Genomic DNA, 24,677 nt, shown 5'->3' on the forward strand with positions numbered 1-24,677 from the left:
GATCAGAGTTGAGCTGTAAATTACGTGCAGCAGAGTTGACTTAACCTGGGAAGTTCCTGACATGTTGCTCCTAATAAATAACTGGATTTCTTTTGAAACTTGGCTCGAGGCTCATGAGTTAATTAGGGCATCTGTCGGAACCCTGACACAGGATGGGTTTCAAACAAAGGGAAGTCTCTTTGTTTTAAGCACTCTCTGTGCCTCAAATCAACTCATTGCAATATCTTGGAAACTTTTGGTATTGGTAAGGACGCAGAAACAGAAGGATGGCGCATTTGCAGCTTCTGCTACACCACTGAGGCCAAGCTGGAAAGCAGGCTAACGACTTGGATCTTGAGTGATGATAATTATTCGTGGGTAAAATAATTTCATTGGTGTTGGTGGCAGGCCTTTCTTAATTTGGGAAGCCATCGCTTCTTCCGGTGCATCACCAAGTGGTGGCCCATCCTTATCCAGAATTTAAACGTGCCAGAAAAATCCGGAAAACACACCCACTTCTGAGCATCTCTCCTACTCCTAACTGAACAGAGGATGCCATCAATCCACTAAAGTTGTTTAGAAGACTGCTTTAATTAGTTAAATTAGCTACATCAGCACCCCGTACAAAGCATTTCCAGTTGGACATAGTATTGATCGCTTGGACAATTATTCTTTTAGCTTGGTGCTTGCAGTTTTGAAAAAAGAGAACGATGCATGCAATGGATACAATCCAGCCAATTTTTTTTTTAAAGAACATTTGAAGACTTTCAAAGAATATTAAATCTGCCTTTAGTGGATGCTTTGGAAACCAGCACGATTTCGGCGCCGTTAGCTCTGCAGGACCGAATGCTCTGCAGAATTTTAAACACACACTTGACTATGCCATATTTTCTCTTGAGCGTGCTTCTGTTTGATTTTCCCTTTGGGGTGAATTTAGCCTGGGCGGCCTGTTCCAAGAACGGATTAATAATTAACTGCTTGTAATGGGAGCAGAGTTTACATAAGCTAGCTCAGCAGCTGTTCGATTGCCAAAGGACGCTAAGAATTGGCCGGTGCGTGGTTCCACTGGGCCTGTGGGTAACCCAGTTTTTGTACTGGTAGGGCAAGATTGGAAACGGGAGGAATCGGAAAGGCGAGGGGGGGGGAATGAGGAAATCTCTTGCCCGTAAGGAAGGTTATGTGCAAATGGCACAAAGTGGCTATCCAAGAATAAATGATTGACAAGGCTTTGAATGCTCTCTGGCCAAAGGAGGAGGAGGAGGAGGAGGAGGATGGAAGAAAGAAGAAGAATGAAAGAGAAGGAGCAAGAGAAAAATAAGAATAGAAGGAGAAAAGGAGAGGAAAAGGAGAAGAATGAAAGGAAGAGAAGGGGAAGATGGAAGAGAAGGAGCAAGAGAAAGATAATAGAAGGAAAGGAGAGGAATGAAAGGAAGAGAAGGGGAAGATGGAAGTAAGAAGGAGAAAAAGATAAGGAAAGGAAGAGAAGATGGAAGGAAAAGGAGACGAATGAAAGGAAGAAGGAGTAAAGGATGGAAGAAAGGAGGAGAAAGAAAAAGAAAAATAGAAGAAGGATGGAAGGAAGAAGAAAAGGAAGGAGGAGGAGGAGGAGGGAAGGAGAAAGAGAGAAATTAAATGAAACCTGCAGCAACCAATGCAGAATTAAGCTAGCAGCTCAGGCACAGAGAGTAGGTTTTGCCAGACCTCCTCCTTACGAGCTTAGGAAGCTACAATGCCGTCCTTTGCCTTTCTCACGAGCAGTCAAATCCCACATCGGGGCTGAGCAACTGGCAACTTTCCAGACAGTCTCTGGGCTCCAACCAACTGGGAAGGACCAACTTTCTCCCACAGCCAAAAAATCCAGAATCGGTCCTCTGGAAACCCTAAAACAGCTCTTTTAACCTTTCCCCGACTGGCCGGGAAATCACTGCAGCCTTAAAAAGGTGAGCTGAGTCACCGAGGCAGCCGGAGAACTGGGCCAGAAGGCCTCATTCCAGATTCCCCTGAAGCTCTTGGGCCTCCTTGTTTTGTGTGTGTGAGTGACGTAGTGCTAGGTGGATTGAAGGAGACCCTGCGTTCTGTTCTCCTCCTGCAGCTGGACCAGGGAGAGGATGAGTCATCCTCCCTCCTGGTCAGGAGCAGCTGCGGGTAGCCCAGTCTCTGATGGAAGGATTGCCTCGCGGTTTTTCTCAGCGGGATGGGGAAGTGGTTCCTTTGCTCAGCTTCCCTCCCAGATCGCCAAAATACAGAACGAGGGAGACCGGCGGTCTCTTGAGCTGCAAGGAATCCCATGGAAAGCGCCCCCCCCCAACCGTCAAAAGCAGCCTTGAATTTGATCTCCTGCATCCTCCTCTCTCTCTTCCTCTCTCTCTTTTTTTTTCCCCCCAAGAAGAACCTGGTACAATTACATTCCCTAACCTCGACCCGATGGGGAGCTGAAGAAGAGCAGCTGGAGTGACCCCTGGGGAAAACCAAGGAGCCCTTGGGGCAGAAGGGGAGGGGGAGAGACACCCCCCTCCCAAGGCTCGGGCAACTGTGGCCTGTGCCTGCCTTTTGGCACCTGGACATGGCTCGTTGGGGCAAAACCTTTGCAAACAGCCAGGAGATCATTTTTTGTCGTTTTCGGGGGTCCGTCCTGTTACTGCAACATCCCCATTTTCATCTGAAAGGAAAGTCCATCGCCCCGACTGGCTTGCTGCAAAAGGAGAGGATGATACAGGTTAGGGAAGGGGTCTCCAAACTTGGCCACTTTTAAGACTTGTGGACTTCAACTCCCAGAATTCCTCGGCCAGCAAAGCTAAGCTGGCTGAGGAATTCTGGGAGTTGAAGTCCACAAGTCTTAAAGTTGCCAAGTTTGGAGATCCTTGGGTTAGTGGGAGCTCGCCAGAGACAAAGCGAAGTCCTGTTTAGCCGCCCTCCACCATTCCCACCCACCCAGGGACTCCCCGAAGACGGCAAACTCCAGAGGGTGGACTGATTTCCTTGAAAGCTATTAGGTTTCCAGTGGCGGTGAAAATAAAGGGAGAATTGAGTTGACGTCTGTCAATCAGCAGGCACCCCGCACTTTAGGAAATTTGGTTTTGCTAAGACTGATGTTTGAGGTGTCAAAGGTGCTTTTTCCAAAAAAGGCAACTGGCCTTTTGTTTTTCCTCGAAGAGGTTTCGCTTCTCGTCCAAGAAGCTTCCTCCGTTCTGACGGAAGCTCTCTTCTTCCTTCCATCAGAACGGAAGAAGCTTCTTGGATGAGAAGCGAAACCTCTTCGAGGAAAAAACAAAAGGCCAGTTGCCTTTTTGGAAAAAGCACCTTTGGGACAACCGTGTGACTTGGGTGACTGAGAATCTCCAAAGACACGACGCTCAGGGTGTTTTGAAGTGCAGATAACGGAGACGGAAACCAAGTGTCTCGTCTGAGGAAATTTCAACAATATGGGCTATGAAATGAGAACTTCTGAAGAAAAACGCAGCCGGTTTTTAGCTATGAAGTCAATGACCCTCATCCTGTCCAAACAGGCCAGTTGCATCCAAGCTTGTTGTGGTAATAGAGTGTCACTCACCTTGTTTATTTCTTTATGCCTGTCTTTCGTGACAATCTCCTCCAGGATCTCTCCGTCGCCCTTAATAAGTCTGCAAGAGAAACACCTCGACTTGCCCAAACAATAGATGTTATCCGTAAACATGTATCATCATCATCTTCATTTAATGGCCCCATAATCCCTTGCGAGGTGGAGTCTGGGCAACTGAATGGAGCTAGCAGAGTGTTTTAATGGCCGGATACCCTTCCTGTCACCAGTACAGAGTTTTGTTCAGCAGATATATTCTCACTGTGCCCAGAGAAAGAAATATCTGCCTCTACCCAGGATCGAACTCACAGTCTCCTGATTGTGAGGCGAGAGCTCCACCTCTAGGCCACCGCACTAGCTTTCTTCTAAATAAGCTCAGGGAAAGCTTGATTCTACAGATTTTGTAAAATTATTACAGAGAAGGAATTGAGCGGTGCAGTGGCCTAGAGATGGAGATCTTGCCTCACAATCAGGAGGCTGTGAGTTCGATCCTAGGTAGTGGCAGATATTTCTCTCTCTGGGCATGAGCAATTATCTGCTGCGAACTCTGCACTGGCGACAGGAAGGGCATCCGGCCATTAAGCACTCGGCTCCATTCAGTTGCCCCGACTCCACCCCGATGCAAGGGATTACGGGGTCATTAAAAGACGAAGATTACAGGGAAGGAATCCCCATTCAAGCCAGCCGCGCTGCTCCTACCTCATGCGGCCTGTTTCGGGGTCGAGGACTTTCCGTATAACGCTCTGGCGGGCGTCCCATTCCTCTTTTGTCATCGGCTTCATGGCCTGGATGCGGAACTTCTGCTCGTCCGTGAGGGCTGAAAGAGGAACCTCCGTCAGAAAAGAAAGGATGCTATTTAACTCTTCAACATAGACGATGCTCTGCATTCTACCCCACAGGGAGAAAGGACCCAGATTTTTCAGTCTGCATGGAGGGGGTGGGGGGGCAGAAACCTTGTTCATCATGAAGAAGGGAAGGGAAGGGAAGGGAAGAAGGAGAAAGGGAAAAGGGAGGGAAGGAAGGAAGGGAAGGTGGGAGGAAAGGAAGGAAGGAAGGAAGAAGAGAGGGAGGTGGAAAGGAAAAGGAAGGGGACAGAGGCAGAAAGAAGGGGAAAGAGAAAAGGGAGGGAGGGAAGGAAGGGAGGGAGGAGGAAAGGAAAGGAAGGAAAGGAAGGTAACAGAGGCAGAAAGAAGGAGAAAGGGAAAAGGAAGGGTGTGAGGAAAGGAAGGAAGGGAGGAGAGGGAGGGAGGAGGAAAGGAAAGGAAGGGGACAGAGGCAGAAAGAAGGGGAAAAGGAAAAGGGAGGGAGGGAAGGAAGGAACGAAGGAGGACCTGTTTTATTTTATGAAAGCCTCTCAATTGTTCCTCCAACCCTCTTTTTTGGAGAATTTTTTTCCAGGCTTGCTGTAACTGAGTTTACCAATGCCAGCCTTACCTGGTCCGGAATCCGAGCCAGCCTCCTTCTGCCACTGGTCCAGCGAAGGGCCGGGGGCCTCTTCCTTCTTACTTCCCCCCTCCTCTTTTCCCCTCTCTTTCTTGGCTTTCTTCTTCTTCTTTTTCTCTTTTCGTTTTTTCCGCTTCTTGTCTTTCCCTTTGGACGCCTTCTTCCTCCTCTGCTTTTTCTTTTCGGGTTTGGCCTTTTCGTCGCCGGACTCGTCCAAAGAGGCACTGGAAGAGGAGGCCGATTTGGAAGAGGAGGAGGAGGAAGAAGAGCCGGTCTCGGAGGAAGAGGAGCTGGCCTTCCTCTTCCTTTTCTTCTTCGTTTTCTTCTTCTTTTTCACTAGAAGCCAACACGGAACACAAGATGAACAGGGGCTCCAGAGGACAATCGTCCCCAACCTGGATAAAAATCCAGGAGATGTGATCCCACCGGCTTCATTTATTATCGTGTCGCAACAGAACCGCAAAAACTCATCACGAGGGTGTGGGGGGGGGAGACGAAGCTGCGACTTCCAAACGAACGTTGGTAAAAATTGGAAGAAGGATGGAGACCTCTCCTCACCCTTCCATCTTGGTTCCCTGGCAGTTCAGAGAAGGCGTCCTCCTTGGCTTTGACTCGGTAAGCCAAGCCGGCTTTCCCTTCCTTAAAACTTCCCGGGAGTTCCACCAGGACTAGGAGCTTGAGGATTTTAACATTTGAAACAGGAAGCTTGGTCTCCCAGATGTGGTGGCGAATGCGATTGTCAGCCCTGGAAGCTGTCTTTTCGTTGGCAAATTCTGTTTGCTAGTTAAAAGGAGCCTTGGTGGAGCAGCAGACTAAAGCGCTGTTAAATAGCACTTAGCTGCCAGCTGCCTGCAATTACTGCGAGTTCAAATCTCACCAGGCTCAAGGTTGACTCAACCTTCCATCCTTCCGAGGTAGGTAAAACGAGGACCCGGATTGCGGGGCCAATAAGCTGACTTTGTATAAAATATACAAAAGTATGAAGGCTATTACTTAACGGATTGTAAGCCGCCCTGAGTCTCCGGAGAAGGGCGGCATATAAATTGAACCAATAAATAAATAAATAAAAAGACTATTCTCTTTGCCAGTCCTACTCAGACCCAACCTGTCGTGGAGACCATGCCTGAACGGAGTGAGCTGGGAAACTACCATAACTTCTTAAAATAGTGTGGGCTTTTCTGCAACCCTACAAATAAGGTAATCGGTAAACGCTCCTTAAAACACTGTTTCTCAACGACAGCCCCTTTAAGACGGGTGGACTTCAATTCCCAGAATTCCCCACCCACCCACCCTTTTCGGGCTGCCTTAAAAGCATGCCTGCGGACAGCAAGAACCGACATTCAGCCTACTATTGCATCTGCCACCATACCTGAGAGACCAAGCTTCCTGTTTCAGATGTTAAATTCCTCAAGTTCCTAGTCCTGGTGGAACTCCCAGTGTTGTGGCTCGCCAGCGGAGCTGGCAGCAGATTCGGACAGTGAGGAGGTTGGGGAGGGACATGGGCCAGTCCTGGAGTCTGGGGAAGGCTCTGATGAGGGCTCTGCGTCAGAGGCAGAGAGGGGGCCAGGGCCGTCTGACAGTTATCAACCGCCTTCGGAGTCAGACATCAGTGGGGCAGGCAAACAGCTGGAGCCTGTTCCCAGTGTCACATGCACAGAGCTGCCAGGAGAAGGGAACAGCTAAAGAACAAGGGTTGACTCAGGAGTAAAGCCACAGGTGGACGGTGAATGGCCCCTCCCAGAGGGAATAAAGAGGAGCGAAAGGGGAGTGGAGTTTGCAGGAGACAATTAGTTTGCTTAATTAGTTCATGAGTGTCAGAGACTCCTTGCCAAGTTTTGAATATATCGGCCTGGCAGCTCTCCAAGCCAATAAGGTCTGTGACTGTTAAATTCTCCCTGGAAAGACTTTGCTGGATGTGAATGAGAGGAATTCACAGTCACTTAATAAAAAGGGGGTTTTGTCGGGATAAGGAGTCTGCATCGTGGTTTGGGAACGCCTAGGTTAGAGGGTTTATGGAAGGGAAAGCCGGCTTGGCTTACCAAGTCAAAGCCAAGTTCCCTGACCCTGCCAGGGTGGGAACCAAGATGGAAGGGTGAGGAGAGGTCCCCATCCTTCATCTTTCAACAAGGCTCAATTGGAAGCCTCAACTGTGCATTTGTTAAGATTCACAGCCATACAAACTAGAGCTGCGATTTTGGGAAAATCTGGAGTATTTTTCTTTTTCCTCACCGTCTTTGGAAGAGGATAAACTCGGCCTGAATTCCTGGGGTTCAGATTCTTTTTTGCTTGCCGGGGATCGGCTTCTCCTCTCGCGGGAATCTTTGCTGCTCTTCCTCTTTTTTTTATCTTCCTCCTTCTCTCGTCGGCTCCGGGAATCACTTCGGCTCCTCCTGCGTTTCTTAGTCTGGCTGTGAGCCATCTTGCTCCTTGATCCTGTTTCAGACAGAGGAAATGCTTTTTTAACAACCCGCCAGCAGAATAACCATCACCATTGCAACCCTCTAGGAATGCCTAATTTGTAAAGATACAATATATAAAATTAAAAAGTATAAAATAATGTAAAGGAAGAGCGCAGTGGCATAGTGGTTAGAGTGCAGTACTGCAGGCTACTTCTGCTGATTGCCAGCTGCCTGCAATTTGGCAAATCAAATCTCACCAGGCTCAAGGTTGACTCAGCCTTCCCTCCTTCCAAGGTGGGTAAAATGAGGACCCAGATTATTGGGGGCAAGAGGCTGATTCTGTAAACCGCTTAGAGAGGGCTGGAAAGCACTGTGAAGCCGTCTAAGTGCTATTGCCTTTCCTTTCTCCTTTCCTTCCTTCCTTCCTTCCTTTGCACTGGTTAGAAATGCAGAATTACAGGCTAACTGCCAACTGCCGGCAGTTCGATCCTGACGGGGCTCAAGGTTGACTCAGCCTTCCGTCCTTCCGAGGTCGGTAAAATGAGGAGACCCAGATTGTTGGGGGCAAGATGCTGACTCTGTAAACCGCTTAGAGAGGGCTGGAAAGCACTGTGAAGCCGTATATAAGTCTAAATGCTATTGCTATTGCTAAAATACGTAAAATATAATAAAAAAATATAACAATAGCCCACTCCTGCTATTCATCTCCAACTAAAACTTTCCTCTATTTTTTTCTTAAATGGAATTCTCATCTTGTAGATCTTTAATTTTTTTTTTAAGCCATTTTTTCCCAGTTTCACTCCATTACTTCACTTAATCACTGGATTAATTTCCATTTCTTTTTACAGGTATTTTGTGGCCATGAGTTCCACAGGGCAACTCACTGTTATGTTAATTGCATCTGGTGTATAAAATATTTAGGTGGCCCAACAGACTTTCTTGCAAGTTTACGATCACATGAGGAAAACACATGTCCTTCTGGAGAGAGAACATACATTATTTTTCTTTTTAAACTGGTTAAGATTTAAAGGGAGAAGCAGAGGGAAGGAAGGAAGGACACCAACTGAATTGATGCAAAAGCAACAAAATTGATGTAATTTTATTCCTTTAGGTTTTTATTCCTTTAGGAATAGTCACTTCATTCTGAAGGGAAACTGCTCCCCATGTTTTTCCAGCTATTTGTACTCAAATCTTTATAGTATATTAAATATTCTTCCTTTTCTACTCAGAAAAACACGCAGTTTGAGCACTGGCCCTTTAAGAAAAACCTCCCTTTCCTACCTGTCATTTAAACCGTCTTCGGCCAATCCGCGTGCAACCCCTGCCTTTTATAAGCCCGCCTCCGCCTAAGTCGCCAGAGGGGGCCGCTTGGGGCGCATGCGCACCAAGGACGAACCTGCTCCGCTTTTAATGGATCCGAATTCGCCCCGTTGTCTACTTAAGACTTACCGAGTTAGGTAAGAGGCTCGCCGGTGGGGCGGAGGAGAAGGCCCGGCACGGCTTGAGGAGCGGAGCCCTCGTTAAGGCGGCTTCTCCGCACCATCCGCGGACGTCAACTGCCTCGGGAAGCGAACGCAGCCCCCCCTTCCGCCGCAACGGCGCCCGTCCGCTAAACTGTGGCGGCCACTTCCGGTTGGTACGTTCCTAGATGCGTCCGGTGGGGAAATCGGAGGCTGCGCACTTTGGTTCCCACCTCGGTTATAATATATGCGACCCGAAGGCAGGAAGCGTTTCCTTCCCATTAAGACAGTGTTTCTCAACCTTGGTAGCTTGAAGATGGGTGGACTTCAACTCCCAGAATCCCCCAGCCAGCGCTGCTGGCTGGGGGATTCTGGGAGTTGAAGTCCACCCATCTTCAAGGCTGAGAAACACTGCATTAAGAGATTTTATTGATTAAATTTATTTTATTACATTCTTATGTCGCCCATCTCCCTTCCTCTTCACCTTTTTTGGGGGAGGGGGATTTATTTAAAACAAGGGATTTGTAATTTGTTCTCTTACAAGATTTCTGTTGGCTTTCTGGCTACCAGAAGTTATAAATAGGGAGATTTTGCATTTCAATTGGAGGCTATTGTAACTGGGAAGGAAAGGTTCTTATTTACAATAAGAACCAAGCATTCAAAATACTATTTTTGAGCTCTTGATTTAAAAAGGTGGTTATTTAGTGGTTATTCTGGAGAGATACCATCTAAATAAGGACTGATGTTGGGGGTGTGGATTTGAAGATGAAGAGAGACCAGGGATGAAATCCAGCAGGTTCTGACAAACCGGTAGCGGGAATTTTGAGTAGTTCGGAGAACCGGCAAACGCCACCTCTGGCTGGCCCCAGAGTGGGGTGGGAATGGAGATTTTGCAGTATCCTTCCCCCTGGAGTGGGGAGGGAATGGAGATTTTGCAATATCCTTCCCCCAGGAGTGGGGAGGGAATGGAGATTTTGCAGTATCGTTCCCCTGGAGTGAGAAGGAAATGGGGATTTTGCAGTATCCTTCCCCCAGGAGTGGGGTGGGAATGAAGATTTTGCAGTATCCGTCCCCTGCCATGCCCACCAAGCCACACCACGCCCAACAAGCCATGTCCGCAGGTAGTAAAAACATTTGGATTTCATCACTGAGACTAATAAAAATTGGCATATACAAACAGGGAGCACCTTACCCACCGTCACACTGATGGTGTTGCCTAGTTGGGTCCTGAAACGACCGCAAGAAAACTCAGCACCAAGGACCCCCGAGTCCTCCTCCTCCAACTCACTTCCTTCTAGCACTGATGAGGTTGCCTAGCTGGGCAATGAGACGTCTGCAAGCAAAATTGCCATGCACCCACCCAGGACTGCACGGAAAAGAGACTATTGATGCCTTAAAGTCGGGTTTTGAAAATTTATTAAAATCCAGGTGAAAAGTTCTCCCTCCACCGTCTATGTTAACGAGCAAACATCTGTGGTCCCAGGTGGGCTGCCCTCCAAAATCCTAGTGAAACCGTCTCCAAATCCGTCTGCTTCAATGAGGTCAGGCTCTCTATTGCACATGGGGCAAAGCTGGTTGCGGATAGCGGATGATCGCATCCAGATAATCAGGTTCCTGCGCTCGCCAGAGGCGATGGGCAGTGCCCCATGTAGCTGCCCTCCGCGATGGAACAATCCGTAGAAAAGCACGTGTTCGACCTCAAGGTAACTTGGCACAGGCTTGGCATCCTTGAAAAGAGTGGGCAAAGATCACCAGGTTAAGAACTGTTTCAGCAGTTGTGGTCTTCAAATCAAGGCAGCGGAAACTAGTCGCTAAGACACCCAGCTAAAAACCAGGAGACGGAGAGTTCTAGTCCTGCCTTAAGCCTGGAAACTGGCTGGGTGACTTTTGAGCCAATGGCCAGCAGATGGAGAGTTCTAGTCTCATCTTAGGCACAAAAGCCACTGGGTGACTTAGGGCCAGTCACCCACTCTCAGTCCAACCCACCTCACAGGATTGTTGTTGGGGAAACTAGGAGGAGGAAGGGATATTAGGTATGTTTGTGCCTTGAGTTATTTCTAAGAATAATAAAGGAAAGATATAAAGAAAATAACCAAAAGTTATAACCATTGTACACACAGGTGATTATAGCTTTAATAATACATATTATTACATACATACATACATACATATATATTCTGTTTTTCGACAGAAAAACACTTAATCTCTCCCCTGGCTCAAGCTGGTAAAGGGAGGAGAACTTGTGGCTCAGAGGTTAATACAACTGCCTAATATGCAGGCAGCCCAAATTCGAATCCGAGTAAGGGTATGGCTAGCTGATGAGAGCTAAATACCTTGAGTTTGGCTAACTTTTTATAAAGCCACCAGATTTCAAACCCGTCATATAGTAGTTAATTGCCCATCTCAACAATGCATTGTCGATAGGGAAAAAAAGATTACAATCAATTGTATAAAATTTGTATTTTAAAAGAGGCACCTGTCTAAATTCCGCGAAGTAAAGGCTCCCTTCGGTGAACTCTTTCCCCAGGCAAACATTGAGAGTCACTTCCGCGTTGTCGTAATGAGTGTGCAAGTCCAAATCTTCATGCAGTGCGTATTTCACCACAAAAGCTTTGTGGCTGTCCAAGCAGCTCCCTCCACAGTCTGGGTAAAGCAGCGCTGTCAGGGGTTGCAAATATTTCTCTCGCAGAGGTGTAAGAAAAGTTTCATCCAGTCCAAGTTCATTCAAAAGCACCTGCCATAAATGTGAACGAGAAAGGAAAGGACAGAAGATAAAAGGGAGAAAGGAAATATGAACATTCTAGCAGAAGATTCAAGTCCATTTTTTTCAAGGGCTTAAAAAAATGCTTTTTATTATGTCAAGTATTAGCAATGTAGCATTAATAATTGTTTTGTATTAAGCGAGACAGGATAGTATGCAAGTAACCCTGTTCCCTTTAACGTTGAGAAAGTACATTTAACAAAACTAATTCCCACATCATGGTTCCCTGTTACATCCCCCATTTTTGCCATCTACAAGATGCAAATCTCACCCCATAGTTATTCATAGAATTGGGTCTCCCTTTGGGCATTTCGGACTGTTCAAAATGTTCTAGCTCCTCAACAAAAGCTTCGCAGAATTCCTTGGTGAATATTGGCAACCGGTAGATTCTCTTATCTGAAGTAGAAGAAGAAAGTAACCAGAGAAGGGAGTGAAGAAATTCACTTTATTGCCTAGCAGGAAATAAAATAAATAAATAAAATAAACTAGTCCATTTTTTTTCTTTTATAGTTAAAGCTTAAGACGTTTGTGGGCAGAAGGCCATAATTCAGGATTTTTAAAATTTATTTGCATATAAAATAATGAATTTCCCAAGCTGAATGGAACTTTAGCAGCAAGGGTGAGAAAGATTCATCTGTGCATGAGAAGCCTTTCCTGAGTCACAGTAGTAAGCTCAGCCTGCTAGATTTATAGCCTCTTTGCAGGCTACAGATAAAAGAACACCTACCTGTAATTTTACTTGATAAGGATTCCACATGGTGAAGGAGACCCTGGAGATCAGCATTTTGGGATGTGCAGTACTTGACAGTTTCTAAAAATTCTGGGTTAAAAAATGATTCCTACCATAGCAGGTAGGGATGAGGAGAGAACAAGAGAAACAAAATTGAACAGAATAAACGTTACTTCTGATTAACTGGCCTATAACTTGCATCAGATTTTCTGGGTTGCTGCCAGTGCTCTTAACCCTAGGGACTACGTAGGAGCAGGTTGCAAGGCTGCATCCTCCCTGCTGCCCAGGTAAATTATCCCTCTACCTCAATCACAGGTAAAACGATTTGGTATCAACAACATCTAGATTATGAGGTTTTCTCTTTGTCAGAAAAGGCTATGAAGCCTCAAGTTAGTCTCACTTTGCTTCATAATTTGCACAAGTCCCCTCTTCTTCCTCCCCCTTCCTCTGAGCATAAACTGATATGCAAACACAACGAAGCACATCCTTTACCTGTAAAATATATAGCTGTGGGTGCTTTGGTCTGTAATTCTGAGAGATGATTGCTTTTCTTTCTCTGGACAGATGGTCCAATTCCTTTCTCCTCTGCACTTCTTTTTCAACCTGCAACAATTCAATCCAATTGTTTATAAACTCTTAATTAAGATATACTTAAAACAGATACAAGGGAGATTTCCGCCTCGCTTTCATGTTTACAGAAACAGCGAGGGGGGTCTCATAAAATTCAAAAAGTGCCGGACCAGAAACTCGGTGTCCATGAGTTCTAGTTCACATAAATCTGTGGGTTATGGGTGATTTTTGGCCAGAGTCTCTCTCGCCACCCAACACCCCCTCCCCGAGGGATAGTGTGGGGAAAATAAGAGGCAAGAAAGGATTTTGTACATACTGCTTTGAACTATACAAAAAAGGGCAGGATACAATTCTAGAATCATAACCATCTTCCAGTTGTGTGGTTCAAGCTAATGTAGGGCAATAATACTATGGAACAATCCACAATTGTATGATTCTTCGAAATAATGTAACAATAAGTCTCAAATTCCACAATGGTGTGATTCTTCCAGCTGATATGTAATTATATACTATATATCAACATGCCTCACTTTTTAAGAACTATGCTGGTGTGATTATTCCAGCTAATATAGAGCAGCAATAACACTGTGGAGTAATCCAAAACGGTATGATTTTTCAAAATAAGGTAAGAATACCGAATTTCCACAATTCCACAGTGCAATTCTTCCAGGTGATACATAATTACATAGGTAGGCTGTGTGCATCTGTATACATACATAAACATACATGTACTCTGTGTGTGTGTATGTATGTATATGTGTGGAAGGAAGGAAGGAAGGAAGGAAAGAAAAGGAGAGCAAGTGCGGAAGGAGGGAAGGAAGGAAGGAAGAGAAGAGCAAATGGGGAGGAAACGAAGACAAAAGAGAAGGAAGGGAAGGAAGGAAAGAAAAGAAAGGAAAGAAAGAAAAGGAAAGAAGGAAAGAAAGAAAAGGAAAGGAAAGGAAGGAAGGAAAGAAAGACGGAAAGAAAAGGAAGAAGAAAAAGAAAGGAAAGAAAAAGGAAAGAAAGAGAGGAGAAAGAAAAGAAAGACAGAAAGAAAGAAAAGAGGAAGGAAAGAAAGGAGAGAAAGAAAGAAGGAAGAAAAAGAAAAGAAAGACAGAAAGAAAGAAAAGAGGAAGGAAAGAAAGGAGAGAAAGAAAGAAAAGAGAAAGAAAGAAGGAAGAAAAAGAAAAGAGAAAGGAAAGAAAGAAAAGAGAAAAGAGGAAGGAAAGAATGAAAAGAGAAAGAAGGAGAAAGAAAGAAAAAGAAAAAGATTCTTTTTTCCCTAATCAGGCGACTGAGATGCTTCAGCTGAAAAAAAAAAGGGGGGGGGGCAGAACTAAAGCCACAAAAAGCCCAGAGGGGCGACGGGTCTTCCTGCTCAGCCTCCCCCGACCAGACCTCTCGAAGGACGGCCGCGAAGTCTTCCTCGCTCCTGCAGCCGTGCTGCCTCAAGACCTGCGGAGGGAAGAAGGAGAAGAAGAAGAAGAAAAGGACTCAGCAGGGCCGGGGACGATGGGGACTGTAGTCCAGCCCTTCACCTCCTCTCCCCTCCCCCCCCCCCACATTCCCCACTGCGGGGGCCGAGGGATCCTCCTCCTCCTCGGCTCACCGGCCCGAAGTCCCTCCGCAGCTGCTCGGGGTCTCCCCGGTAGCGCAGGTGGAGGCCGTAGCGCTCCACGAAGAGGTTGTCGGTGAGGAAACAGGCGCAGGCCAAGAAGCGACCCCGGCCCGGACCCAACACGCCGCGCTCCATGTTGCCGTCCGGACCCGACGGCGTGAGGGAACCCCGTTGCCCGGGCAACGGGTCCGTCGCTCAAAAGCGCCCCGGCCGCCAACCAGCGCCAGGGAGCGTCTGCAAATTACCCAACGGCTCCAAAAGCGGAGGGATGCCAAAGTCGGAGCATCTCTTTCAGCATCTTGGGAGGCCCTGCGGAGGAGCAGAAACGGCCCCCCCCGGGGAAAAAAAAAAACATAGAATAATAAGAGTTGGAAGGGACCTTGGGAGGTCTTCTAGTCCAACCCCTGGCTCAAGCAGGAGACCCTAAACCAGAGGTCTTCAAACTTGGCAGCTTTAAGGCTTGTGGATTTCAACTCCCAGAATTCTCCAGCCAGCAAAGCTAAGTTGGCTGGAGAATTCTGGGAATTGAAGTCCACAAGTCTTAAAGCTGCCAAGTTTGATACAGGTTAGGGCAGGGGTCTCCAAACTTGGCAACTTTTAAGACTTGTGGACTCAACTCCCAGAATTCCTCGGCCAGCAAAGCTAAGCTGGCTGGAGAATTCTGGGAGTTGAAGTCCACAAGTCTTAAAGCTGCCAAGTTTGAAGACCTCTGCCCTAAACATTTACAACATAGAATAATAGAGTTGGAAGGGACCTTGGAGGTCTTCTAGTCCAACCCCCTGCTCAGAGGGGAGCCCCTTTCGGCCGGGGATAAGGCTCCAAGAGAGCAACCCAGTGGATTCTTTTTTTTTTTTTTTTGCAAGCCAGCCTGGGAAAATCTGCAGCTTTGCAGTTTGGAGGAAGGCAACTGCCATTGCTTTTTTCTAGAGGGCTCCTTTGCTTAGAAGCAAGATTTTCTCAATAGGGTTGTTATTGGATTTTTTTTTTTGCATACTGATGTGGGGAGAAAGGTCAATTGTTGAGCAGCAGTTAAATGCACTGGTTGGGGCATTCTGGGAGTTGAAGTCCACCTGTCTAGTCGGGCAAGAGTCTGGCTGCCCGGGACTGGAGGGGCTGAAGACCGCTGGGCTGCTGCAGCTGGGAAACTCCATCCTATTTGTCCAGGAACTGCAGGGGAATTCAACTCTACTCATCTTAAAAGTTGCCAACTTTGGGGGGGGGGGGAAACATTGCTAAGGCATGGTTTGCTTCAATCTGGGTTAAGGATTAAGTCCTAGTTACCTGTGTTGACCCACCAACCGTGACTTATAAGCCACTGCCAATGACTATTACTACCCCCAAATTAAGCCACAAATTAATTGCAATTTACGGGTGAATCCGGTTTCCACTCTTGCTACCAGTTATACTTTTGTTCATCTCCACAAAACACATTTGAGATAAGCAATGAAATGGCCGCTCAGCCGACGGAGAAAAATCCATCTGAATCCTGGAACAGATGGGTAGAAGGAAAGGAAGATGATTTCACAGTCGTGCAGAAAAGGACGACGAGAGAGAAAATCCCCACGTTGCACATTGCCTCGAGTTGTGCAAAATAATCTTCCTTGAATTCAGGGAAATGGCAAAAGCTTCCCTCTCTCTCTCAATTGAACTGGTTTTCTTTGGTGGGCTTAGCAGGGATATTTCTGGAGGCCGCAGGAATAAAACAGAAGAATAGGATAGGATAGGATAGGATAGGATAGGATAGAATAGAATAGAATAGAATAGAATAGAATAGAATAGAATAGAATAGAATAGAATAGAATAGAATAGAATAGAATAGAACAGAATAGAACAGAATAGAATAGAATAGAATAAAATAGAATAAAATAGAATAAAATAGAATAGAAGAATTAGAATTCTAATTAGAATTCTAATTAGAATAATTAGAATTAGAATGAATGGAATAGAATAGAATAGAATTAGAATAATTAGAATTAGAATTAGAATTAAATGGAATAGAATAGAATTAGAATGGAATGGAATAGAATAGAATAGAATAGAATAGAATAGAATAGAATAGAATAGAATAGAATAGAATAGAATAGAATAGAATAGAATAGAATAGAATAGAATAGAATATTCTTTATTGGCCAAGTGTGATTGGACACACAAGGAATTTGTCTTTGGTGCATAAGCTCTCAGTGTACATAAAAGATATAAGTGATAAATCATGATCATAGTCAACAAGAGTAAAAGAGTTGGAAGGGACCTTGGAAGGCTTTCTCGTCCAACCCTACCATTTCACAGACAAATGGCTGTCCAATCTCTTCTTGAGAACCTCCAGTGTTCAAGAAGCGCCCACAACTCCTGGAGGCCTTGATCAATTGCTCTGTGAACTCTTTATGAATTGACAGTTTTAATTAACGCCCTGATTCTCCTATGAGTCAACTATGTCAAACGTCAACTCCTTCACCCCCAATGCCCCAAAGGACGTGGCACCAGATCTACCTGCAGCATCCCACCCGGGAGCAAACAGCAGGAAAGAGCCCTCCCCCCCCCTCCCCGGACAGCTTTGCAAAGCAAGGGGCACTTGTGCATTGTCCCTTACGTGAATGCAAAGCCCATCTGCACAGCTGCAGTTCCTGAATAAAAGGCCGGAGCTTCCCAGCTGTAGCCCAGCGGTTTTAAGTCTCTGCAACCCCAGGCTCTGGAAGCCAGGCCCTTGGCCCAGCTGCAGCCTTCCTTGCAACATGGACTCTGCCTTGCAAGTGGCCGAGGAAGAGGAGGAAGAGGAGGAGGTGGCCGGCGAAGGGTCCTGCAGCCCCACCAGCAAGTTTGAGGATATTTTCCGCCTCCTCTCGGAAGGCTGCTTCCCGGCCAGCTTCTGCTCCATCAAACGGAAGAATCTCAAGCGCTACGCCCAGAAGTTCATTGTGGAAGGTGAAAAGATGGGGGGGGGGGAAGAAGATGCTTTGGGGGTGGGGGTCACGTCTGCAGCTGCAGCAGCCCAAAGCTGGCAAGGAAGCATCGGGACATGGGCAAAATTGGGAGGATGGATGAGCTTGAGTGGCAGCAGGGAAAGGGTGCAAGGAAAGATGGGGGGAAGGAAGGGGAAGAGTGCAGAAGAAGCCAAAGCTGCTTTACTGCAGCAAAAGTCACCGTGGGATCTCCTCATCGCTTCCATCGAAAGATCTCGCAGGCTTTAGACTGATTGGAGGGGAATCTGGGTTTTAATGCGGGACTGCGAAATTAGGAGAGTTGGCACCATAGCAAGTAAATCCTTCCAAGCAAGGTGGGTTTTTTAAAGTTTAAGTTAAAGATGTTAGATTCAGTAAATGTAAAACTGAATCTCCTTCCATCTTCTCCTTTTGCTTCTCCTCCTTCCATCCTTCTCTTCCTCCTCCTCTTCCTTCTCTTTCCCCTTTTCCTCCTTCTCCTCCTTCATCCTCCTCCTTTTGCTTCCTCTTCTCCTCCTTCCATCCTTCTCCTCCTCCTCTTCCTTCTCTTTCCCCTTTTCCTCCTTCTCCTCCTTCTTTTGCTTTCTTGTCTCCTCCTTCCAACCTTCTCCTCCTCCTCTTCTCTTTCCCCTTTTCCTCCTCCTCCTCCTTCATCCTCCTCCTTTTGCTTCCTCTTCTCCTCCTTCCATCCTTCTCCTCCTCTTCTCTTTCCCCTTTTCCTCCTCCTCCTCCTTCATCCTCCTCCTTTTGCTTCCTCTTCTCCTCCTTCCATCCTTCTCCTCCTCCTCTTCCTTCTCTTTCCCCTTTTCCTCCTTCCATCCTCCTCTTCCTCCTCCCTCTTTACCTTCTTCCTCTTCTTTCTCTTCTCCTTCTCCTTCAATCCTTCTCCTCCTCTCCTTTTCTCCTTCCTCTTCTCCTCCTTCCCTCTTCTTCCTTTTCCTTCCTCTTCCTCTCCTTCTCTTTCTTCCTTTCCTCCCCTCCTCCTCCTCCTCCTCTCTTTCAATTCCATCCTTGGTCTGCCGGTTGGATCAGCACCATTTCAAGGACATTTTATGAAAAGATTAATCTACCTCCAATGCATTAAAAGGGACCAGAGGGGAGATTAACAGGCGCAGAATTACCGATACCCCTCATATTAGAAACGGTAGCAGTTAATTGCACCCCATTTTTCCGGCTTCTTTTTCCTTCACATGGTATTTTCTTCATGTTCTTTTTTTTTCCTTGCGCAGGAGGCTGCCTCTATTATGTGGGCCCCAAAAAGGAGGAAAAACGAGAAGTGGTGGTTGACCTGGAACGGCGAAGGCAGGTCTTCCTGGAAAGCCACTTCACGGAGCTGGGGAATCACCTGGGGCAGAAGAAAACGGTGCACCGAATTCAGAGCCGATATTACTGGCTGGGTATTGTGAAGGATGTGGTAGACTGGGTAAATGTTTCGGGGGGAGGGGAAGCGAAATGGATTGTTTTAGGCAGAGAAATCGATGGCTTTGAGCATTTCAGATTCCCAGAGGGAGTCCTCGACTTGGGTGGTGCGGCGGCCTAGAGGTGGAGCTCCCGCCTCACAATCAGGAGGCTGTGAGTTCGATCCTAGGTAGAGGCAGATATTTCTCTCTCTGGGCACCATGAGAATATATCTGCTGAACAAAACTCCGTACTGGTGACAGGAAAGGCATCCGGCCAGTAAAAAAAAAAACACAGCTCCATTCAGTTGCCCAGACTCCACCCCGCAATAGATAACGAGGTCATTAAAAGAGGATGATGATGATGATGATGAGGGAGTCCTCGACTTATGACACAACGGAGAGCAGAATTTCCATTGTTAAGCAAGGTGGTTCTTAAGCGAGTTGTACCTCATGTTGTGCTTTTTTTTGCCCCATTCTTAAGTGACGGTTAAGCGAATCTTATGGTCATTAAGCAAACTCAGATTCCCCTTTGACTTTGCTTGCCAGAAGTTTGGCTGGGAAGGTCGCAAATGGCCATCACGTGATTTCCAGGATGCTGCAATCATCAAAAATACATGCCGATTGCCAACTGCCCAAATTTTGATCACATGACCTGCTGCAATGGTCATTTTTTTTTCCCACCTGTCCTTCCTCCAGATCAGGCTGTGTGAAACCTGCCAGAACGCAGAGCATAGCAAGAACCTCGCTAAAAAAATCCAGCCGCTCAAAGTGGAATTGCCCTGGGAAGTTGTGGGGCTGGATATTTACGGTAGGTGTATCGTTTATTCCAAGTTGTCTGCCTTTTTGAAACAATTTGTTCTTCTTTTTTAGTGTTTTCCCACAAGTGCAGGATTTGGGATTTTTTTTTCCCCCCTGGATAAACTCAAGTGTGGATCCATTTAGTTGCAACAGAAATTGATTGACGGGCTTGTCACCTGAGCCTGGAACCATGGGCTTGAAACAGAGTGACTGGCTCAAAATCACCCAGTTAGCTTTCGTGATTAAGGCAGGATTAGAACTCACCGTCTCCTGGTGATTGGCCCAAAGTCACCCAGCCCACTTTCATGGCTAAGGCGGAACTAGAACTCACCGTCTCCTGGTGATTGGTCCAAAGTCACCCAGCCCGCTTTCATGGCTAAGGCGGAACTAGAACTCACCATCTCCTGGTGATTGGCGCAAAGTCACCCAGCCTGCTTTCATGCCAAAGGCAGAACTAGAACTCACAGCGTCCTGCTTTCTAGCCTGCTATCTTTTTAAACAAATGCTAGCTTTCATTTGGCAACCTGGTAGCCTTTTCCACTTGCTGCCGAGTCCCTTTTCTGTTTGTTCCTTTCTCCAGAGTAACTGCCTCGTCTTTATCTTGCGTATCTTCACCTAAATCACGTTGAGATCACGGCAACGACTGACTCTCTCTTTGTGTTGTCCTATAGGTTCTTTCCCGGAGTCCAGACAAGGCCACACACACATCCTCGTTGTGATGGACTATTACACAAAGTGGGTGGAGGCTCTCCCTTTGCTGAAAAGAGATGCTTTCTCGGTGGCCAAAGGATTGGTTTCCTTGTATTACAGGTGGGCTGATCTCGTCTGCTATTATGGGATTTAAGGTGGTAGCTGAGCATAGGATAAGGGCGGCCCTAAGAATTTGTCTGTAGCTACAGCAGAAGATAGATTTGAATATCACGTCATCTTACCAGATGCCCCAGTCCACCCCTTTCATGGACACGCCACATAATCTCAACATACAAATCTGCAGCACTTATGAGTGTGTTTCTCCTGTGATTTTTTTTTTTAAACAGGTTTGGGGCATCCAGGAATATTTTATGCAATCTGAGCTGGGACTTCTGCGAAGAGGTGAGTCAATATTTTCATTCCCTGGAGCAAATGTTTGTCAACCTCGGAAACTTTCAGAGGGGTGGACTTCAACGCCCAGAATTCCCCAGTCAGTCACAAACAGTCACCATGCTAGCTAGGGAATTCTGGGCGTTGAAGTCCACACATCTTAAGCTCGTCATGTTGGCTAAGGAATTTTGGGATTTGAAGTCCACACATCTTTAAGGTCATCCTGTTGGCTGGGGAATTCTGGGAGTTGAAGTCCACACATCTCATGATTGAGAAACATTGCTCCTGCGTTCTGCTAAGCCAGTGGTCTGTGCCTCCATACTCCCTCTGGGAAACTTATCATCAAGCTATTGAAAGATCTGTTTTTAATCCTGCTAGCTTCTAAATATATTCTGTACAGCTGCTTATCCTCCTCCATGGGCAGTCCACACCAAAAAGGAGAAAAACTACACCGCTATTTCTGCCTTCAACTATTCGCACTTTAATTTCTCTCGTGTAGAAAGTCCGGAGCCGCAAGTTTCATGTAGTTTTGCATTTCCAGGTGGTCAAACTCTTATTAGAGAGGTGGAACATTACTCAAAGTCTCACCCCGGCCAGCTGCACGAACCTGGACAGCCGCACCAATGACCTCCTGAAGTCCTCCATCTACAACATCGTCAACGAGAAGCCGGACGAATGGGACGAGGCCCTCGAGCCGGTTCTGTTTGAGATCCGCACGTCCGCCAGCCCTGTGACCAAATACCCTCCTTTCTTCCTCCTCTACAACAGATACGCCTGTCTGTCCTCGGAGGTAAAGGTAGACCAATCCAGCAGGTTGAGTGGCGTGTATTGAGCCATTAGCAAGGATCTCTCCGATTCCTTCTCCAAGCTGCCAAATGAATTTTGGGAGATCAAAGCCAGCATCCTACTGAAGGGATTTGCCAATGCAAATTCGGCCTTTGCAGTTGGAGAGTTTGCAGCATCCCCGTCCCATCTGCACTAACGGCAGAACTGAAATCTGGCCAGTTGTGAAAGCTGGACGAGAAGAGAACGGGAGAGAATCCTGCAATGCAAATATTGAGGACTAGCTGTACTGCATGACTTTCTTGCCCAGCCCTGATAGAAATGAACGCACTTAAGACTTGGCTGAATATATTTTCTATTCCTCTTTCCTAGGCCGAATATAAGAAGGACGAGGGATCCAGGGTTTTTAAAGGCAGCCACCTCCCGCCTTTCACAGCTGCCGCGCAGGAACAACAGAACGCCGTGAAAGAAATTGTAAGTCAGGCGTGAGAGCCTTACGGCCAGTCCTCCATTTTACGACGGGTCACTTAACAAGCATTTGAAATTACAGCAGGCCTGTTTGACTGCGTTTTCTTCTTCCATTTTTTATATATTATATAATTATATAATTGGATGGATGGATGGATGGATGGATGGATGGATAGATAGATAGATAGATAGATAGATAGATAGATAGATAGATAGACAGAGAATTAGATTAGAGAGAGATATTGATTAGATGGATGGATGGATGGGATGGGATAGGAAGGTAGGTGAATGGATGGATGGATGGATAGATAGATAGATAGATAGATAGATAGATAGATAGATAGAGAATTAGATTAGAGAGAGATATTGATTAGATGGATGGATGGATGGATGGGATGGGATAGGAAGGTAGGTGAATGGATAGACAGACAGACAGACAGACAGACAGACAGACAGACAGACAGAGAATTAAATTAGAGAGAGAGATAAGTGGATGTAAAAGGGGAGGATAATTTATTGCTTTTTCTTTTTTCTTTTTTCCTTTCAGCATCCAGCCAGGATGTAGATCCTACATGTTAAATATTGAAAGTTAAATTTAATTGACCACTATATTTTCTTCTTTTTTTTTTTTTGTATGCTATTTTTTATTCTTTTCCCTTGTGCTTTTGTTTTGTTTCATTTTCTTTGTTTTACTGTTTTACATTTTCTAGGATAAAACAATAAATGAACAAAGAAAAGAAGAGAAAGAAATTACAGCAGGCCTGGAACGGATGCTTTGTGGCCCTTTAAAGCATTTCTGGCCATCATAAAAATGATACGCCACATCATCGCTGTAGTCACCTGACTGCAACCTTCCCCTGGATTGGGGAGGGAATGGAGATTTTACAGTATCCTTCCCCTGCCACACCCACCAAGCCATGCCACGCCCACCAAGCCCCACCCACAGAACCGGTAGTAAAAAATTTTAAAACCTACCACTGGTTATAAGTCAAGGACTAGTTGATAATATCCTTCCTTGTAGGAACATCAGAGGAAGTTTGGTGTGTTTTTAACCTGGAATCCATCCCAATCTGGCGAAAAAACACTTCTTCTCCTTTCTCCTTTGTGTAGGTGATTGCCAACATGACGGCTACTTACAAAGGGGAGCCGAAAAGCGTCAAGAGAAGAGCCAAACAGCTGTCGTCTCTCGCCTACAAAATGGAGGGCGGCCTTTTGGGGAGAAATGGGGAGCTCCCCCTGAAAAAATTGAAAAGGAGCCAGTTTATCTCCTTCCAGATCGAGACGGTTTTGACTCCGGAGCAGAGCTTATCGAGCGTGAAGAAAACCGGATGATTGATAAGAGAGCTTGTGCCCGTTGTAGCCATTCACTTCCGTTGTGTACGCATACCTCTGCACAGCAGGTAGTCCTCAACAGGCAACCATTCGTTTAGTGACCGTTTGAAGTTACGACGGCACTGCTAAAAAAAATGACTTCGCGTTTTTCACATTCATGGCATCCCTCATGGTATACATAATCAAAATTCAGAGGTTCATACTTATGACGGTCGCATTGATCCTACTGACAAGCAAAGTCCACGAGGAAGCCAGATTAACAACTGAGTTCTTCACTTAACAACTGTGGCCGGAAAAGGTTGTAAAACGGGACAAATTTCATTGAACAACTGTCTCGCTTAGCAATGGAAACCTTATGCTCCATTGTGGTCGTAGGTCGAGGACTACCTATATCTATCAGGACCGACAAGAGACATATAGATATATATATATATAGGAGATGGGAGCCAAATGGTTTAATTGAAATTCTACCTTTGTGGTAGTGTCCTGCACAAAAGCTATAAATCATTGGGTGGTATGAGGAGGGGGTTTCTTATTTATTTTAGTTAACAAGTATAGGGTGATGTCGGAGCATTGGGTTTTGACCAAAGAAAGCTCCCTTCAAAACACCACATCCTTTTGCAAGCAGTCGGTCTTCCCATCTGTAAAATGGGTTCATGTATTTTCTCCATAAAACACCCACACACACACACACCCCAGGCTGAATGCCCGCTCACCCCTCGGCAGCCGTGATTATGATGGATCAAGTTTTATTTGCTGCCCGTCTCGCGGTTCAAAGCGACTCCGAGCAGCGAAGCCCTCGACGTTACGCGAAAGATTTCTTGAAAATGAAAGAAGGAAGGACGGATGGGGAAAAATTTGTCTGGGTTTCTTAAAAGGAATTTTGAGAAGGGAGCAGAGCAGCCTATGGAAGGGCAGAGAAATTGTGATTTGAGATGTGATTATTATTTATTTTTTTTTTGCAAACTCTGTGCACTGTATTAAGCGGGAAAGAATCACGGATAGCCGAAACTATTTCAGAAGGGTTAATAATTCCTTTCTCAGCTTATCACAAAGATGCTTGCATCTTTGGGGGGTGGGGGGGTGAGACAGGACTACAATGCCAACACAATGCTATTCTGAACACTAGTGTGTGCGTCCTTGCATTTGTGTGTGCAAAAGAGGCAGATTGACCAACACACAGGCTGTTGAGCTGAACAGTGAGGTCTGGTCCAAACTGCCTCTGTGAATATGTAAATAATCATGTAATAAATGAAGGCTGACATACTGAAGTATCTTGCTTGTCCATGTGTCTGTCCCAATTTCTCCGCTTGAAGTGCTCCAACATAGTCTTCAAAGTAGCTCCAAGCGGCTTTGTAAAGATGGCTGTTAAATCTGGACTG

General features: G+C 46.1%; 2 protein-coding genes across 2 annotated transcripts; both read right to left on the reverse strand.

Moving 5' to 3' along the window:
• Positions 1 to 394: 394 nt before the first annotated feature.
• ARL6IP4 (ARF like GTPase 6 interacting protein 4) lies at positions 395 to 8,980 on the reverse strand. Its single transcript, XM_070950501.1, has 6 exons — positions 8,827 to 8,980; positions 7,208 to 7,411; positions 4,970 to 5,314; positions 4,235 to 4,352; positions 3,530 to 3,599; positions 395 to 2,671 (listed from the first exon to the last, which is right to left on the reverse strand). The coding sequence occupies exons 2-6, from the start codon at positions 7,395 to 7,397 to the stop codon at positions 2,615 to 2,617; spliced, it is 780 nt and encodes a 259-aa protein (XP_070806602.1). The 5' UTR covers positions 7,398 to 7,411; positions 8,827 to 8,980; the 3' UTR covers positions 395 to 2,614.
• A 1,256-nt stretch (positions 8,981 to 10,236) lies between these two features.
• OGFOD2 (2-oxoglutarate and iron dependent oxygenase domain containing 2) lies at positions 10,237 to 14,694 on the reverse strand. Its single transcript, XM_070950538.1, has 7 exons — positions 14,490 to 14,694; positions 14,279 to 14,335; positions 12,821 to 12,931; positions 12,326 to 12,437; positions 11,870 to 11,994; positions 11,314 to 11,571; positions 10,237 to 10,564 (listed from the first exon to the last, which is right to left on the reverse strand). Exons 1-7 carry the CDS (start codon positions 14,631 to 14,633, stop codon positions 10,289 to 10,291), a joined length of 1,083 nt encoding a protein of 360 aa, XP_070806639.1. The 5' UTR covers positions 14,634 to 14,694; the 3' UTR covers positions 10,237 to 10,288.
• Positions 14,695 to 24,677: the final 9,983 nt, after the last annotated feature.

Source organism: Pituophis catenifer, unplaced genomic scaffold (assembly GCF_029215685.1).
Source record: "Pituophis catenifer annectens isolate HBS135680 unplaced genomic scaffold, rPitCat1.0.hap2 SCAF_10, whole genome shotgun sequence".
NCBI classification, from domain to species: Eukaryota; Metazoa; Chordata; class Lepidosauria; order Squamata; family Colubridae; genus Pituophis; species Pituophis catenifer.